The 19407-nt window shown below is 44.0% G+C and overlaps 1 protein-coding gene across 1 annotated transcript; it reads right to left on the bottom strand.

The window, feature by feature from the left end:
• Positions 1-3026: 3026 nt before the first annotated feature.
• akt3b (v-akt murine thymoma viral oncogene homolog 3b) lies at positions 3027-16648 on the bottom strand. The gene is made up of 13 exons (XM_061089081.1): positions 16588-16648; positions 12749-12874; positions 12522-12633; positions 11072-11216; positions 10395-10526; positions 9377-9442; positions 9198-9266; positions 8987-9109; positions 8776-8904; positions 8161-8375; positions 6642-6729; positions 6106-6208; positions 3027-3629 (listed from the first exon to the last, which is right to left on the bottom strand). The coding sequence occupies exons 1-13, from the start codon at positions 16631-16633 to the stop codon at positions 3544-3546; spliced, it is 1440 nt and encodes a 479-aa protein (XP_060945064.1). The 5' UTR covers positions 16634-16648; the 3' UTR covers positions 3027-3543.
• Between the last annotated feature and the right edge of the window lie 2759 nt (positions 16649-19407).

Genomic DNA, 19407 nt, shown 5'->3' with positions numbered 1-19407 from the left:
GTCCCACTGTTTTTTTTTGTCATTTTAAGTTTTTAAAGAGGAACAGAAACGACAGTGCAGACGGTTGGAGTCACGTCCTCACAGCCGTTTGGGACCAGACCACTTTCAAGGGGGCGGGGGGGGTTTGTCTCCATGGAAACATCCTCCATGGACGCAGATGAGTTATCAACCCGAGACAGACAATTTCTTTTTTCTAAACCAATAGAAGGGTGTTTGACTTTTCTCCTTCCTGAAATGATTTATTAGAGAGTTGTTTGTTTTTCCGTCTCTTTTCTCGATTCACGAAGTCGCAGAGAAAGAAAATCCCGTTTTTGTCGAGACGTCGCGAAAGACAAAGAGAAAACGAAGGATTTGCATATTTACATCGAGACGTTTAGGGCGACTCGGCTTTTTTCTGGCAGTCCTCAGTTTTCACGAGTGTCTCCTGATGCTGAACGTGACTCATCGATTCCCTCGGCTCAGATCTAACAACATGTTTGTGTATTAATGAGTTTTTGTTTTTGAATAACACTGAGAGTTGAGCTGGAAGCCTCATTTCTGTTTGTGTAATAAATTAAAGTTTTTTTTACTCTGATTTATCTTCTAAACAGTCTTCTCATACGGAGTCATGGAAGTGCCATAAAAAACGATCTGTAGAAGAATTAAAATACAAACTATATGTGTAAAAGACAAGAGGAATACATAAAAAGAATATACAGGTGAAATAAAATGTGAAAATATAAAGAGGAATTAATAAGATCAATTTAGAAATCCAGATACAAATAACAGATTTATTTTCAGTTGTTCATTCCTGTAAATAATTTCAAATATGTTTGCCTATATTTACTTTATTAATTAATTATTAATTTGATCCTTTTATCCCTGTTGATGATATATTTAAAACATACAGACACAAATAAATGGGACAATAAATTAAAATGCTAGTTATTCTTTTAGATTTTGTTACTTGTCTTTATGTTTACAAATTGATTTATTAAAGTTGCTCTTTATATTTACACATTTCTCGATGGACTTTTCTTTTTTGTGTTGCTCTTTGTTTTCCAAATTCGTTTTCTTACACCTAATTTTCTACGGCACTTCTTTGACTCCGTACTTGTTTACAGTATTTGTGTATTTGTGTGTATGAATATTTCTCTCAGGGTTACGACACAGACTTCTGTTAACTCGCTGTTCGATGTGTTTAACGTTTCTCGTCACTTTTACGCACAATCATGAACAAAAATCTTCAACAGCACGAGATGAAACCGGGCGTCAGAACCCAAAAGACGTGGAAGACGTAGAACTCTTGGTCCGAGCCTCTGCTGCAGGAACCCCGAGGAACCCTGAGGAACCCTGAGGAACCCTGAGGAACCCCGAGGAACCCCGAGGAACCCCGAGGAACCCTGAGGACCGGGATTCTAACTCAGAGTCGACAGTTTGCTCGTTTGCAATTTGTTGGTTTGTTTTTTTAACGTTTTTCATATTTACTCCCGAGTCACTTCTGCTCTTTGAGTCTCGTCCCTCCCACTTCTATACGAACTGTAAATAAAGATGGACGACATGATAGATCCCTAAAAGGGAAGCCAAACAATCGCCCCCTGGTGGCTGACTGCTGCACATGTCCTAAACCCCTCCTCCTCCGTGTTAGCAGATGGAACATGGACTAAACACGAAAAATCAGAGTAGACGTTAAATGAAAGTTTGTCAAAGATGTTTCTGTCATTTCAGGTCGTTCTTCTCTCTCTGATGTTTGTTCACGTGTTTCTGATCAGTTTGGTTTTAACGTCATGATTGACAGCTGGGACTGACTCCTCATTGGTCGGGTGGAACCTCGACTCAACGGCTCGGCGCCACGATTTGTATACGAGACATTTTATACGCAGAAGGCTTCTCTTCTGAAAAGTGGGAGGACGTAGAGACGCGTCTGTACAGGAGCTCCACATCTCATCTGGGACCTCAGCACATTGACCATTGTGGCGTCGTCCGTCTGTATTCACAGTCAGTGGTTTTAACACACAACTGGCGGCGACACAAAGATCCTCCGTTTGTGAGAGCAGCACTCGGACCATCGATGGAACGTAGAGAAAGAATAACGGAGCCGATTCACCCGGAGGAGGCGTGGTCTAACGACAGCCAGCGAGCAGGAAGCCAAAGCTTCGTAGCATAAATAAATCAGAAACTGCTGAAACTTCAACAAACGCACACGTGTGGAGAGACGGCGTGTGGACAGACGTCTGAGGAGACAGATCCCAGTTGTTCAGAGTAAACTGCAGTCTGATCAGTGCAGAGAACCTACAGCTGTTTCCTGTGTGTGTCTGTGTGTGTGTGTGTGTCTGTGTGTGTGTGTGTGATGACAGCATAATGTTCACCCCCATGTCCCACATACATACAGTACATACGTACATTAAGTCACGTTTCCCTGTGTAAACATCCATTCCACTAGTCCTACAGCTACGATGAGGAAACAGAAGAGAGGACGACGAAGAAGAGGAGGAAGAAGAGGAGGAAGAGGAGGAAGAAGAGGAGGATGTGGAGGAGAAGCGGTGAGAAAGCAGAGAAAGGCCTCGTTCCCCTGCCGGCTGTGGAGAGCTGGAGCGGTTAGCTGAGTCTGCGGTTGTGCTCTGTGGCGCCTGAGTGAACTGTGCAGTTTCTGGCAGTTTAGTGTTTCCTGTTTCAAAATAAAAGAACAACTTAAAAGTAAAGCGCAAGTAAAGAAAAATATAAAAAAAAAAGAAGAAAAGAAACGGGTTAAAGAAAAGACAAGAGAGCAAAGTAGTAACACTGCAACGATGAAAGGAATGATACAGACTCGTCCTTCCTCCGTTCCCGTCTTTCCTGTTTTCGATCTGTAGTGATTTTCATCGCCGTGGGTTTGGGGGGGGGAATGTGCGCTGCCATGGCAAATGGATGAGAAAGAAAATCTCTTTTTTTTTTGTTTGTTTGTAGTTTTCTTTTTGAGCGAACCACGAGCCATGCACTTATTCTGGACAAAGAATGACCCCTCACAACCCCGGACCCCCCCCCCCCGCCCTCCCTCTCCCAGAAAGAAACAAAACACCCTGTCGGTATGATACGAAACATCTGCACACGTAAGGCAACATTTTTGGTTTTTTTGTTCCCTAAAACGGCTCTTTCAAACCAAGTGCAAAAAGTCAAAATAAGAAGAGGAGGAGGAGGAGGAGGAAGAAGAGGAGGAGGAAGAAGAGGAGGAGGAAGAAGAGGACAGAAACAACAAACAAAAACAGATGAACGCAACCTGGGTCGACAACTTAATACTGACGGAGAGAAAAAAATAAATAACAAAAACATTGCCTTCTGCAGTAAATTGCGCTGAAAATGTAGGAGACTTATTTTTTAGTGTGGGGAGACCGGCTGGAGTCTCTCCCACTGTGCAAAAACCTCTTTTAAAGTCCCTAGAAAGACTTTTCCCCGTCTGCGAGGAGGCAGAGAAGGAGAAAAAGAGGGGAGACTGGTTTTCTTTTTTCTTTTTTTCCTAAAATGGCTACGTGTTTTCCTCAAAATGGCCTCGAATGGGGACGACACTGGCTGGCTGGGCCGGGGCGCTCACTCCCGCCCGCTGGCTGAGTAGGAGAACTGTGGGAAATGAGGCCTTCGCTCGTTGTCCGCCGCGTCCATCCCGTCCTCGTCGTCTGCCGAGAGAAGACCAGAGTCAACACAAAACCTCACAGAGTCAACACAAAACCTCACAGAGTCAACACAAAACCTCACAGAGTCAACACAAAACCTCACAGAGTCAACGCAAAACCTCACAGAGTCAACGCAAAACCTCACAGAGTCAACACAAAACCTCACAGAGTCAACACAAAACCTCACAGAGTCAACACAAAACCTCACAGAGTCAACGCAAAACCTCACAGAGTCAACGCAAAACCTCACAGAGTCAACACAAAACCTCACAGAGTCAACACAACACCTCACAGAGTCAACGCAAAACCTCACAGAGTCAACACAGAACCTCACAGAGTCAACGCAAAACCTCACAGAGTCAACGCAAAACCTCACAGTCAACACAGAACCTCACAGAGTCAACGCAAAACCTCACAGAGTCAACGCAAAACCTCACAGAGTCAACGCAAAACCTCACAGAGTCAACACAAAACCTCACAGAGTCAACACAAAACCTCACAGAGTCAACACAAAACCTCACAGAGTCAACGCAAAACCTCACAGAGTCAACGCAAAACCTCACAGAGTCAACACAAAACCTCACAGAGTCAACACAACACCTCACAGAGTCAACGCAAAACCTCACAGAGTCAACACAGAACCTCACAGAGTCAACGCAAAACCTCACAGAGTCAACGCAAAACCTCACAGTCAACACAGAACCTCACAGAGTCAACGCAAAACCTCACAGAGTCAACGCAAAACCTCACAGAGTCAACGCAAAACCTCACAGAGTCAACGCAAAACCTCACAGAGTCAACGCAAAACCTCACAGAGTCAACGCAAAACCTCACAGAGTCAACGCAAAACCTCACAGAGTCAACGCAAAACCTCACAGAGTCAACGCAAAACCTCACAGAGTCAACGCAAAACCTCACAGAGTCAACGCAAAACCTCACAGAGTCAACGCAAAACCTCACAGAGTCAACGCAAAACCTCACAGAGTCAACGCAAAACCTCACAGAGTCAACACAAAACCTCACAGAGTCAACACAAAACCTCACAGAGTCAACACAAAACCTCACAGAGTCAACACAAAACCTCACAGAGTCAACACAAAACCTCACAGAGTCAACACAAAACCTCACAGAGTCAACACAAAACCTCACAGAGTCAACACAAAACCTCACAGAGTCAACACAACACCTCACAGAGTCAACACAAAACCTCACAGAGTCAACACAACACCTCACAGAGTCAACGCAAAACCTCACAGAGTCAACGCAAAACCTCACAGAGTCAACACAAAACCTCACAGAGTCAACACAGAACCTCACAGAGTCAACGCAAAACCTCACAGAGTCAACACAAAACCTCACAGAGTCAACGCAAAACCTCACAGAGTCAACGCAAAACCTCACAGAGTCAACACAACACCTCACAGAGTCAACACAAAACCTCACACGTCAACACAAAACCTCAGGGACACTAGGGGTGGGAATTGGCAAAAAATGTGACGATTCAATAGTATTGCGATTCCCCGATATATTGCGATACTGCAAGTATTGCGATTCAATTCTGCGATATATTGCGATTCATGTCCCCCATGTTATTACAATAAATTAGGACAATAAGACTGCTCACCTCACTTCAAATGTCACATTTCATTCTGTGAACAACATTGTCTTCTACACATTCACTGAAGTGCAAAGACTTAGTCCTTGAACATTCAGGACACAGGACCTTTGTAATTATTTTCTGAATAGGAGACCTCTCACATGAACACTGAGCTCCCAGCACATAACTTACAATTATTTAAATACAATTCAGTAACATCAAGCAGACATAATAGAGTAACATAAACCTGAGAATAATCATATAAATAAGAGTAACCTAGAGCTTCAATCAAATTGAGAAAAATAAACAAATGTGTACTACTAGAGTCCAGTCCAGTTGGCTGCAAGGTCATGACCCAAAATGTTAAATTCATTTGGGAATATTGGCATTTTTTAAATATTGCAATACTTTGTGCTACAGTATCGATATAATCGCGGGCGCAAAATCGCGATACTGAACAGAATCGATTTTTCCCCCACCACTAACGGACACTTCCCGTCTGAAGTTCTCTGAGAAGAACAACATCGGGTCTGGCTACTAAAGGATCCATATTTGGATTGAATTTGCTGATAATTCGTAATATCTACAGAGATTCATTGAGTCTAAAGGTTGTTTGCATCAGATCACCATGACAACGACCGGGCTCCAGAGGATGAGCCTCTGACGTTGTGTCTCTGATGTGACGAACTGTTCATGCTGCCAAAAAACATTCCTCTTGGAAAACTCACTTTAAGGTGCGACAGAAAAAGCATTAAATGAGCATTAATATAATTAACGACCTGACTTACGTTAGCACGCTAAGAAGAAAATGTCCGCGTGCTAACGTGCTAAGCTAAGATGGTTCCAATTAAAACCATACGGAGGCTTTTCCGACGTGCTTACATTTCTCCGGCGGAGTGATGGTGATGGTCTGTGCTGTGAACTCCTCGTCGAAGTAGCGCGTGTCCGTCTCCGAGCTGACCTGGGGCTGGAAGGGGGGGACGAGCTGGAGGAGACAGGAAGTAGCTCAGTGAACGTTGGTCTTTGTCAACACAGTCAAAAGTCAATTTCTGTTTTCTGTCTGAGACTTTTTATAAGGAAAATAACATATAATTGTTCAAACTCATCGGGATCTTCCTGGTTAAATAAAGTGAAATCTGAGTAGATGCACTCAGCGCCTGAATTCTTCTCTGAACATCGGATGTGGATTTACAGGCCGGAGCAAAGTTCTGAGAAGTTTCCACAGAAACGAGTCTGTTCTTGGACTCAGTCGTGTTTGGAGGAAGGTTTTTATAAATATGAGGTTTTTTCTTTTCCAGTCTATTTTGGAGTTTTCAGCCAGACTTCTTTTGATAAATGAGGTAACCCTGATCCCAGAATATCTCAGGTACACTGTCTGAATAAATTACCAGCGAAGATAAGACGACGCCCGCTCTCACCTTCTTGTCGTAGACGTCCTGCCAGTCGATTGTGCTGAAGAAACTGTGTCGCATGATCTCCTTCGCGTCATCCGGTCCGCCGCCCAGTCTGCCAGCGAGCGGGGGGGGGGGGGGGGGGGGGGAGAAGAAGGAGAAGACGTTGAAGTCAGACATCAAACGCTGCTCTAACAAAGTCTCCATCAATGGGACCAGAATATCCACCTGCTACTTATCCCAAAATAACTGTGTGGGGTGAGCGAGTTCGCTGCGTGAAGGAGGCGTCGCCGCTTCACGCCGCGTTGCTCGTTAGAGACGGAACGAGCCTCAGGAGAATCAGGGCGGGAACTAACAGCCAGTTCACTGGAGAACAATCAAGATGGCTGCTTTGACCATGAAGGGACCTGGGATCACTTTCTCCAGGACCTCCACGGTTTAGTGTATCTGATTTGGGGGAGATTCTGTTTCCCATCAGGCACCTGGGGCACCACACCGCCCCCTGGAGGTGAAGTCACCGCCCTCCGGACTCGACCCCTGACCCCACCCACGGGTCATCAGGCACCAGCTGATCATGACGAGAGGTTAAACAACATCTTCATCTTTAAAATGCAGCGGAGGAAGACTCTGGTGTTGGGTTCTTCTCCCCACACATCAATCTTCCTCTATAATCCTATTCAAATATCCCTTGTTATTATTTTTAATGTTCAGATTATATTCCTGTTTTCAATGATATTTAGCCTGTTATTACCATTATTATGTTTTGTTATTACAGCGTGTGGAAGCTGCTGCTCCTCGGGGTCTCGTCTGCTTTACGATACAAGACATCCCCTCCACACGTCACAGCTGTGGACGTCAGGTTTTCAAGTAACCACAACAAACCTCTTCTGACTACACAACGGGCTCATCGGGGGGGGAAACACACAACTGTCAGCGTCTGATCCACCAGTCAGAAGACCGGTGGTTTGATTCCCGGCTGCACCCTAAATTACCTTGGCATATAGAAGCTTTGTGACTAGTAAACCATTGTGTTAAAGCTGTGAGATTATGGAAAAGATCTCTTTTTCCCTTAAGGTCGAGAAAGACATTTTTTATAAGACCTGGACCAAATGGACTGAGTATTTAAAACCAGTTAGATCTGATTTTATTTGAATAGACTTGTGTTTTGTGAAGGGCACTCCCCGGTTGTGTTCTCTTTACCTCTGTTATTGTTCCTACATGTCGTTTAGGTCCATAAAACAAAAAACCCCAGAAAGGCAGTATGAACAAAATCACCCAAACTTACTACATCCATCCTTTCTTATGTCCTTGACAGACTAAAGCTGTATTTAATGTATGTGATGGAAATGTGCCTTTCTAAATAAAAAGAGAATTTAAATAAAAAGAAGCTGTAAACTCGGTTCTGGATTGTTATTAATGGCCACGGTGTGTAACCACGTGTCTTGAGCTCGAGTCTGATCGGGGTCGTTTCCTCTCCTCTCGTCTCTGCACAGTGTCACACTCTCCTGGTGGTTTGTTCTCCACATGTTTCTCTCCGTGAGCGTACCGTTTGTTGGGGTCCTTGATGAGCAGCCCCGACAGCAGCGACTTGGCGTCGGCCGACAGGGTTCGAGGGAACTTGATCTCCTCCATGAGGATGAGCTCAAACAGCTTCTCGTGGTCCTGGTTGTAGAACGGCAGGCGGCCGCACATCATTTCATACGTCACCACGCCCAAACCCCACCAGTCCACCGCCCGGCCGTAGTCGTTGTCCTCCAGCACCTGGTAACATGGGAAACAGACATATTATTATTATTTTTAACATATTGCTGAGGTTCACATTACGTTCGCTCTAGGTTTCTCCTCCTGAAACTCTGTGAACAGGATGTGATCGTCACGTATCTTCTGAGTGAGTGAATATCAGACTGAGGGACTTTTTAAAACCAAGTTTCTCTCTCGAATCCTCGTAATGTTTAACAAAACCTCACGAGCTTCACCAAGCTCCAGATTAGAAGAAGTGAAATCAGTTACAGACGTTCTAAAGAAAGCACAGAGGAACCCCGTCTGAAGGAACTTCCACTTCGGTTTTATGTGTCTGAACCACTGGTGTCTTTGTTCGAGTCAAGTTCAGGAAACTCCTACAACAAGCATGCATGTTGTTCCTCTGGGTTTGACCTCTGACCTCAGGAGCCAGGTACTCTGGAGTTCCACAGAATGTCTTCATGGTGGCAGTGTCGGTGATGCCTTCTTTGCACAGGCCGAAGTCGGTGATCTTGATGTGACCGTCTTTGTCCAACATGAGGTTCTCCAGCTGATGAGGAGGACAAGTGGAATACATGAAATGCCTCTTACATCTTATATGTTTAAAATAAAAAACCTTGGGCGTCCTTTACCTTCAGATCACGATAAACGATCTTGGCAGAATGTAGGTAGTCCAGAGCGGAGACGATCTCGGCGCCGTAGAAACGGGTGCGGTCCTCGGAAAAAACTCTCTCTCTTGACAAGTGGAAAAACAGCTGCAAACAGAAAACAGACGGAGGTGAACACCAGGTCTTCCACCAGCTTTAAACCCCAGCACCAGGATCCAGGTCAGGGAGATCTCACCTCTCCTCCGTTGACGTACTCCATCACGAAGCACAGCCGGTCCTTCGTCTGGAACGAGTACTTCAGAGACTGAAACACATCACGTCAACACTTCAGAACTCCTTTCATGATCTGATTTCACCGAATCCTCCAAAACATGGTGTACATTCTGAGCTCGGCGCTTCAGGAGAGATACTCACAGTTAGGAATGGATGTCGGGTATTTTTTAATACTCTACTTTCTGTTAGTGTGTGAGCGACTTCATCCTGTGAGAAAAGAGAAGAGGAGGCAGAGAGATCAGCTGGAGGTTCAGGATGGAAGCTGACAGGCGGACGTCCCAGGTATTAGACCCTGAAGGAATTTGAGTTTCAAATTTGATTTCTTTTTTTGAAATTGATTGTTTGCGACCCAAAAAAATGATTGTTCTTCTGAAACCAAAAACTCATCAGGGAGATTGAAAGAAAACTTTGGGAGCTGTCATGTTGTCTGTATATTTAACTCTTGCTAAATAATAATATTTTCTTTTTAATGATCATTATAGTTATAAGTAGGGATGCACCAATCCGCTTTTTTCACCTCCGATACCGATGCCGATATCTGAGGTTTAGTATCGGCCGATACCGATCCGATACCGATACTAATTAAACAGTCGGGTTCCCCTGGTCCGCACCAGTTCTAAGTCACCCGCGGGCGAGTTCACCAACTTTGCAGCTCAGGTAACTGATTTTAGAGTCACATCCCAGGTATTAGACACTGAAGGAATATGAGTTTCAAATTTGATTTCTTTTTTTGAAATTGATTGTTTGCGACCCAAAAAAATGATTGTTCCTCTGAAACCAAAAACTCATCACGGAGATTGAAAGAAATGATGGTTTCTTAAAAAAAATGTCACCACACATCAGCCAGAGACAGGACACGTCATTGGGAGCTGTCATGTTGTCTGTATATTTAACTCTTGCTAAATAATAATATTTTCTTTTTTAATGATCATTATAGTTATTATTCCACTTCACATGATCCGTGTTTGCAGCCGTGACTCTGCTGCTTCACCTGAGCTGCAGGATTTTCTGTCGCAGATAAAAATGAGGCCACAGAGTAAAAATGTGACGGAGCAGAAACCGACAGAAGGTGAAAATCACTTTTCAAACCAGAAGGAAAAAACTTACACAACCAGCAGAAACAACAAATAGAAGCTGATGAAAGATTCAAAAAAAGGACCTTGGCTATGATGACTTCTTTCTTCAGGATCTTCATGGCGTAGTAGGTGCCGCTCGCCTTCTCTCTCACCAGAATGACTTTCCCAAACGTGCCTTTGCCCAGAAGCTTCAGATAGTCAAAGTCAGTCATCGTCTGGACAGAGAAACAGAGAAACAGAGGAAACGTGAAGAAACCAACACTCACCATCTCTCCTCACTTCACCGTGAGGTCCTGACCATCAGAGAAGCATCACACTCACTTCAACCTGTGATTTGTGTAGCTGGAACGTTTGATGTTTTCAGACGTTGTTGTTTTGATGGATCTACGATAACTGCACCATTTACAGTATTTGTGATATTAATCTAATTTCTGATTGACCACGATTCTGCTGCATTTAGAACAGGGACGTCAGCTGCATCAAAACAAGCGCTCCGACTTTCTTCAAGCACCACACAATGTTCTCTCTCTCAACCAATGACGACGCGGCGTTAGCCCACGTGACGCAGAGTTGCAGAAAACCAGCGGTGAAATAGAGCGAGAGAGACAGTGGTGAAAGAGTGAGAGAAATAAATAAATCAAAATCAAAAAATCAACCCGATGAATCCAGAAGAACCTGCTGATCCTGATCTCGATTCCAAACTAAAGAAATCCTGAATTCTCTTTGTTGTGTGAAATGTTATATTTGCGCGGTCCCTCACCTTCCGTTTGTAGTGGCCGATGGACGTGTCCATCTCCTCCTCGTTGACGTTCTCGATCTGGGACGTGGGGCTGCTCAGGATCCCCTCCTCCTCCTGCTTGGCCAGAGACTCTGCGACCGTCTGAATGGCCTCGGCCCACTCGTCCCTAAAGGTCACAGGGTCAAGCACCAGCACACGTGTGTTACTGTTTTCACAAATTCACACAAAGACACGTCCAGCGGATTCAACAGGAAACACACACGTGGTGATACACAACCCGATGTGTGTCGTCTACACTGGTCTGTTTCCCCCTGGACGTTATCACAGCCTCCTGTTGAACTTTGGAAAATGTCCGAATGAGCCGACGTGAGAATAAAACTAAAACTAAAACTCTGTGGATTCCACAGCAGAGAACTTCCTGCCTCTTCTCTTTCTGCTGTTTCTGTATTTTCAATAAGTAATATAATATATCAATAAGGAAAACATCTGGAAGAAACGTGCATATGTTGTACGTACAATAGTATTAATGATAAATAACTCATTACACATTATGTCGAGTTGTGGAACGAAACCGTTGGACAGTTGGCGTCCAGCCTCGGCTCCACCCCCCCGTTTCCTGTCTTTCTTCTTACTGTGTTGACTGAAGAGAATTTAAAACACACCGAGAGGCCGGGATATATTCTGAATTTATCTGCCTCTAATGTCCGACCTTCCATATGTATTGATAATCAGTCCGACTGCATTTTACTTCTGTATTTATTAGGTCAAATCACAAGTAGCCTCTCGCCAGCGACACTAGCGTGAGGAAAGCAGTTGAGAAAATAAAAGAAAATGGACAAACGACCTGAAAACTTAATTTAACTGGATGATCGACATTTATCTATTTGTCGTTAGCTTATAAAACAACAGTGATCTGCGTCTTTTTATTTATTTTCTTGAGCTAAATTAAATCACAAGGTTTCTGCAGGTTTCACAGATTTTAAAATCCAAGACCTGATTCACAACATTACTGGAAAAAATATGAATTGAAATAGGATTTAGTATCTTTTAATTAGGGCTGGGCAAGTTAACTCGTTTTAATCGAGTTAACTCAAGTGATGAGTTAACTCGATTGTTTATCCGCCAATTATTTTCTTTTTTCCTGTTCTGCAGCAGTCAGCAACAGAGTTTCACAAAATAAAAGCCTGACTTTCACAATAAAACAATAAATAATTAAACCTGAGTTAATGCGAGATAAAATAATTAATCGAGTTAACTCATCACTTGAGTTAACTCGATTGAAACGAGTTAACTTGCCCAGCCCTACTTTTAATACACGTATAAGTTATATCTATAAACAGTGTAGTGTGTAGTTCTTTACCAGTATTTCTAACACTTGGTAGCACAGACATGTTTTATTTATTTTAAGATTTAAATAACAAGTTTTATAGAATAAATGATCTTAAATCAGACTGATGTGTGCCAGGCTCACCTCTCGTCGGGCGTGTCCACGTGGAACGTCCTCTCGATGACGGTGGTCCACTGCAGACAGCGGATGATGAAGGTGTTGGGCTTGGGCCGCTCCGTCTTCATCAGCTGACATTCTGGAGGTCACACAGAGGTCACACGGAGGTCACACAGAGCGGAGGAGGAGCTGCAGACTTCTACTTTCACACGTACAGAAACGACTGGTGACCATAGGACCGTTGAGGATCTTACTTGCTACAGAGAAGTTGTTGAGCGGATAGGCCAAGTCCGAGTCCTGGGGTTTGTCCTTGTAGCCGATGAAAGAGCCGTCCGACTTCAGCAGGAAGTAGCGCGGCCGCCAGTTCTTGATGTACTCACCTGGAGGGGGGGGGGACACGGACAGGTCACATCCTGCTGCAGTTCAGACCTGATTATCTTTCATTTCATTATTTATGTTTTCCTCTTTATACAAGAGAGGAATCATCCACTGAGCTCCCTCTCTCCTGCTTGAGCTCAAACTGTTCACAGGTTCCTCAAAGATGGTTTCTGTCATTTCAGGCGGAGATGTCGTGATTGACAGCTGAGACTGACTCCTGATTGGTCGATGCCACAGATCCATCCCACAATCAGGAAGCACAGACTCTGGACCAAAGGACGAGTGGACAGCGTGTCCCAGATACTAAGAGACGACGTGTCTTCGTATCTTTATTTACAGTCTGTGGTCAAAACCTAAAACAGATTCATCAGTGGTAATTAGGGTTGCAAAGGGGCGGAAAGTTTTCCGGTAAATTTCCGGAAACTTTCCATGGGAAGTTTGGCTCGGGAATTTTGAAAAAAAAAAAAAAAATACGCAAATTAAACGCTGAGCAATAAAAACATGATTCAAAACTCTATTTTAAAGATGTATGGAACGTTGAGTTTCAACCCTCCACTGGTCATTCTTCCATCACATGCACAGATAACTCCCAGCATGCTTCACTCTACAGCAGGGCTACTGAGGCCTGCTGTAGTGTGCAGGACTAGTCAGGTAAGTTTCCATGATATTACTGGGAAAATATATTAGCATGCTGATTGAGGATTGTTCATCTGTTCATCTAGACTATTTCCATTCATTTATCCATCAATTGTAAAATATGTTTACAGACGATTCCAATTGTTTGGCTAACTATTTATATCTCTGGCATTGCATTAGTGTTTTTTTACAAACTTTTTTCTCATCTTATTCTACAGAACAATGCCACGTGCACTCTCTCATGTGTGGAGACATTTCACCCCATCCAATGTAGAAGGAAAGGCTGTGTTCATTTGCAAATACTGTGCAAAGACCTATGTTAAGAATGACACAACGATGCAGAAGCATATAGTCAAGTGCCCAAAGTTTCCTCAGGGCTCAAATCAGCCTATGACACAACAAAATGTTTATATTTATGTCTGTATATGACAAGGTAAATACAGTTAGTATAAATTACCCACAACATTTCCAGTTTATTCCCGTTAATTCCCATGGAAAGTTTCCAACTTTGAATATTCCCGGAATTCTGCAACCCTAGTGGTAATACAGTCGTCTTAATACCATTACAAAAATAAACTCTGCAGTCAAAGTCACATTTCTATAATAAAACATCCCAGACGTTAACCAGCACAGAGACACTTTGGGGTCCGTGTTTGTGCGACGGCTGTTTCACTGGGGACGGAGTTACAAGAGCACACAAAGGTGCAATAAACAATCCAGGGCCAAAGAGGAAGGAACCCGAGTGAGGTCATCCTCTGTGTGCTCATAGTGGCGCAGAGAAACTTCCCCTTGTGCCAGCCAACACAGCCCTGAGCAGACAAACACACCTCCAGCACACATGCACACACACACAGACACACACACAGAAAGCAGTGTGGGAAATAACACACCAGCCAAGAGCTCGGGCTCGGCTGCAGCCTCCTCCGCTCCCAGGTCAACACGCACTGTTTGGAAGAGCTGTTCTTCACACTGGCTCAGGCCCTGTCCACACTGAGGTTGGACAACAACTACACAACCTTCTGAGTGACTGCATCTGAACATGCAGGTTGTGTTATTCCCAAATGATCCTGTCATGAAGAATCAACCGGGTCGAGCAGGATTCCTCCTCAACCCGAATCTGTTTCTGTCCAGTTCAACAATCCTTCTTCTGTTTGATCCACATCACATCAGAGCAGCTCAGATCGGATTCGTGAGCCAGAATCATATCTGTGCTTTATACCGAGCAACATGACACAGACCTCACACCTCCACGAGGCCCAAGGACTGCACTGACATCAGTCCTCTGAACCTGTCGGACCTTTGTCATCAAGACAAGTGAATTATTCTCTGTGAAGATGTAGAAAAACCTCTCACGATATAGAAGAAAGTGATGAAGTTAACGATTTCTTTCTTTCCTTCTACGTAGTTTTTGTGTTAATTCTGCTGACACGCAAACTACACTGCTACTCCGGAGGGCAGATGACTCCTGAAACCACATCTGAATTCTCTAGATCTACGTTTTTATTCCATCCGTACAAAGACGGAGATTTTCTAGAACTGGTTAGTAGGGATGGGGGGAAAAATCGATTCAGTTTTAAATCGCCATGCTGCCTCCCAAATCGCTTTTTAAAAAAAAAAAAAAAAAAAAAAAATTGTTTTTTAAAAAAAAACATATTTCTTGGTTTATACCGGGGGGATATATGGGAGGAGCAACATCACCCCAGAGCATGTTGACCAGCTCTTGTTTTTGCACAAGAATCTAAACACACCCAAGCACTAGCTTTGCATCGCCTACATGCTAACAACAATAGCCTACTTCTTGTTTATTTCAAAGTTTATATTTTAAGTAAACTTTTATTTTATTTTATTTAATTTTTATTCTATTTAATTTCCCTTTTATTAATTGTTTAAAAATAGCCTAAGTGGCTTACATTTCTTAATCTGTCAGTTTGTGTGCAGTTAACAGGGGCTATACAATAATAGGGCACATTTTTATTTATTTTCTCTATTGGCTGCCTGGCAGTCATTAAGTTAATGTTAATATTTGAAATAAAACTTGTAAAGCTCTAAGTGAATTTGACTGTGTTGTATTTGAAGGAATGATTCAACTTTCTTCCATGGTCCAGTATTTAAAAAAAAAAAAATAACCAAAAGAAATCCCAGGAAATCGTAATGTCAAATCTCAATACCCACAGAAATCGCAATACATATCGTATCGCCATCTAAGTATCGTGATAGTATCGTATCGGGAGGTCCCTGCTGATTCCCGTCTCTAGTGGTCAGTGATGGTCACCGTCTCTGATCCGTCAGATACCGACGGCTCCGTTCACTCAGACTGATGAGAGTGAGCTACAGATGTTTGTCTACCATGTGCTCGCTCATGCTATCCTCAACAATGTTTTTACCGTCCACGCAGACGGTCAGACCTCGTAGCTGCAGCTGAGCTCGTGAGCCCGAGACTGAATGAATTCTGTGGGAAACGCCGCGGACAAAGTGACCTCAAGTCCTGGATCTGCTCATTTTACTGGGATGGAAATGTAACGAGTTCTCTCCTGACCGATAGAACATCCTTCTGACCCGTGAAGTGGTTTCCTGCTGAAAGGGAAACACGGCCTCCCGGGCGGGGGGGCGATAGAACCATAGACATATATAAAGACTAGATGTCTCGTCTGCGTTGCCGGCCAACGGAGCCGGACGTCACCACATGGCGGCCATCTTGCTAGGGGGCAGCTCGCACACCCATAACATCGTGTTGGTAAATAACCATAACTTACTCAATTTTTAACCGATTTTGAAACGGTCTGGTTTGTTATAAACGTCAGAGATAAATTATTACATTTTTTTAGAAAATAACATAATTATTCATAAGTATGCAGTGTAATAACTACATCTCTGACGTTTATAACAAACCAAACCGTTTAAAAATCGGTTGAAAATTGAGCAAGTTATGGTAATTGACCAACACAATGTTATGGGTGAGCGAGCTGCCTGTAGCAAGATGGCCGCCGTGTGGTGACGTCCGGCCCCGTCGAACGAGACATCTAGTCTTTATATATATATCTATGGATAGAACCTTCCTCACAGAGCAGAACCTCCTCACCTCGTTTCTGGACCCAGCCTTCCTTCACGACGCTCTGGTCGCTCATGGTGGCTTCTCCCGGGCGCCCGCTCTCCCAGCTCTCCCAGTGTGGTGGGGGGGGCGGGTCAGCTGGGCGGGGGGGGGGACAGTGGGGTTCGGGTGGAGCTCAGTCAGCTGTCCGTCTGACCGCTCGACCTCCGACCTCTGACCTCCCCTGACCTCAGATCTGTCTGCTCTGAGTCTGTAGCTTCTCGGCCTCTCTCTCTCTCTCTCTTTATCACTTTCTCTTTCCTTCTTCCTCTCGTCCGCCGACCCAACCTCACTTTCCTTTAGATGCTTTCTGTCTTACTCCCCCCCTTCTCTTTCTCCCTCCCTCCCTCCCTCCTTCTTGCTCTCTGTTTCTCAGTCCCTCGCTCTCTCCAACTTCTTCTTCTTCTTCTGCTTCTTCTTCTTCTTCTTCTCCTCCTCCTGGTGTGTTCAGGCGCTCCGGTGGTGAGTCAGCCTGGAAGGAAACGGAGGCAGAGAAAGGAGTGAAAACAGAGAGAGAGAGAGAGAGAGAGCGGGTCAGTGGATGGTTTCATTGTTTCGGAGCCTTAACACACTTCCTGCCCCCTTACCTCCTTCTATCCTTCCTTTGCTCCCTCCACTTTCCTTTCATTCCCTCTCTCCCCCTCTTCTTTAGCTCGCCCCTTCGCCTGACCTCACCTACATCTCTCCATTCTCCTTCTTGTCGCCTCATACCTCCAATCCCTCCTTTCTTCTCTAGACATTTCCTTTCCCAATATTTGACCTCCTCTTGTCCCTCCTTCGTTCCTTCTTTACCTCCTTTTCCATTCCTCCTCAACTCGTTCACATCCTCCTCATCTCTGTCCTCATTCATTCCTTCTCTCCCTCCATCTTGCCTCCCCCATTTCCTTCTTTTCCTCACTTGTCTGTCATGACTTCTTTTCCGTAAACTTTTTTACTTCCTCATCTCCTTCCTTCCTTCCTTCCTCCCTTCACAAGGTCTTTAACCTCTTTTCCTCGTTCCTCACAAGTCTAGCTCCTCCCTCTCTCACCTTCTTCCTTCCCCCCTGCCCTAAAATCTCTCCTTCCCCTTTTTCCTCCTCACCTCACTCACCCTTTTCTTTCCTTCCCTCTCTCCATCAGCCCTTCACTATCAACTACTTCTCCTCCAGCGTTATAACCTTTTCATCATTCTTCCTTCCTTCCTTCATTGCCACCCTTCCTCACTCTCTTTTCACATCCATCTATCCTTAACCTGACTCCTTACCTCCCTTCCTTACCACCTCTTCTCCTCCCTCCTTGTCTGGCTCCCTTTTAATTTCCCTCGTTTCCTCCTACCCCCCTGCTTCCCTCTCCTCCTCCCTTCCTTATTTGCTTCCCTCCTTCAGTAGGCTCCTTCCTTTCCTCTTCACATCCTCCTGTCCTTCTATCCTCCCTTTGTCCCCTCCTTTCTTCACTAGCTCCTTCTTTCACTCCCTCCTCCCCATCAGTGTTTCACAAACTACTTTTCCCTCACTTTTGACCTCTTCTTCTCCTACTTTCCTTCCTTCTTTGTCACATTCCACTCATCATTTCATCCTTCGTAAAAGTCCAGTACCTCCCTCTCTTCTCCTTCCTTCCTTCTTTATTTATCTCCCTCCTTCACTAGCACCTACTCTCCTCACTCACTCCTTCTCTCCTCCACAACCCCACAGACAAACAGGTAAAAACAAAAAGACAACAAATACAGTTTTACAATAACATGTAAAAAAATAACTCAATTAAAGAAATAAACAAAGGGACAATAGGAGGGATGAGACTCTGCACCTCCTGTATGAACCACATGTTCTTTATATTGTAATGATGTCATTTCATCATGACATCATCGTGACGTCATTTATATACCACAGGATGATGAATGATAAATCTAACTAAGCTCTACATGTTGTCTCCAAGCCTATTGGTTGCATATTTAATGCATAACTTCACTATATAACTTCACTCATCTTCCTGGAAACCCCTCCTGACTTCTTCCTTCACTCATCTTCCTGGAAACCCCTCCTGACTTCTTCATGACATCATTGATCATATGGAATCATTTTCTAAGTTATGTGTGTTTGACTGATTTGCGCAAGAAATGTATCATCTGGATCCAAACGTCTAAATACACACACACAGCGAATTACTTTGTTTAAAAGGGGAGTGGCTAAATGAGACGACAGGACCTTCAACAGAAATACCAAATCTACTTCCTGTCAGCGGCCTGGTTGTGTTCACACTGATTCTGAGACACAACTTGTATCATGACAAAGGTCAACAGGTCAACAGGACCTCGCGACCTCTTGCAATTTGTAAATCATGCAAATCATGAAATGATCAATCTGTTTAAATGTGGCATTAGCTGTATATTTTTGATCCAATCCCAATCGATGGACATGGTTTTGTTTTGTTTGTGAGCGATTTAACATTTCTGTAGTATTCCAAAAGCAGAAGAAGAAACCCCATTGGCTGCTTTGTCACATCTGTATTTAATATCTGTCGCTCGCCCCCCCCCCCCCCCGTCACACACACACACAGGACACAGGGAAACAGAGCTGATAACCACAAGGCTACATGGACCCATGGTGCTAAAGATCAGATCATCACCGATGCAGGTTCATCACTCCATAAATTCAACAGATTGACCGAGAAATAATATGCAACTCTTTTAATAATAATCTTCCGTTTGTTTAGAGTCATATCTCCACGGTTTTTTGGTTTCTATGACAACGAACTTGGAAATAAATATCTTGAAGACATCCCAACGGGCGACGTTCACTGACTGCAATGACGACTCGTCGATTAATCAGAAGAATA

Source organism: Limanda limanda, chromosome 2 (assembly GCF_963576545.1).
Source record: "Limanda limanda chromosome 2, fLimLim1.1, whole genome shotgun sequence".
Classification (NCBI taxonomy): domain Eukaryota; kingdom Metazoa; phylum Chordata; class Actinopteri; order Pleuronectiformes; family Pleuronectidae; genus Limanda; species Limanda limanda.
This window is presented reverse-complemented; position numbering and strand designations above follow the sequence as displayed.

Excerpts from the sequence above, each read along its gene's own strand:
- akt3b (XM_061089081.1), bottom strand. The coding sequence starts at position 16,633 with ATGAGCGACCAGAGCGTCGTGAAGGAAGGCTGGGTCCAGAAACGAG. Across the intron at positions 9,110-9,197 it reads AGTACGTCAACGGAGGAGAG|CTGTTTTTCCACTTGTCAAG; the intron begins GTGAGATCTCCC and ends TTCTGTTTGCAG. Across the intron at positions 6,209-6,641 it reads AGGACGTCTACGACAAGAAG|CTCGTCCCCCCCTTCCAGCC; the intron begins GTGAGAGCGGGC and ends TGTCTCCTCCAG.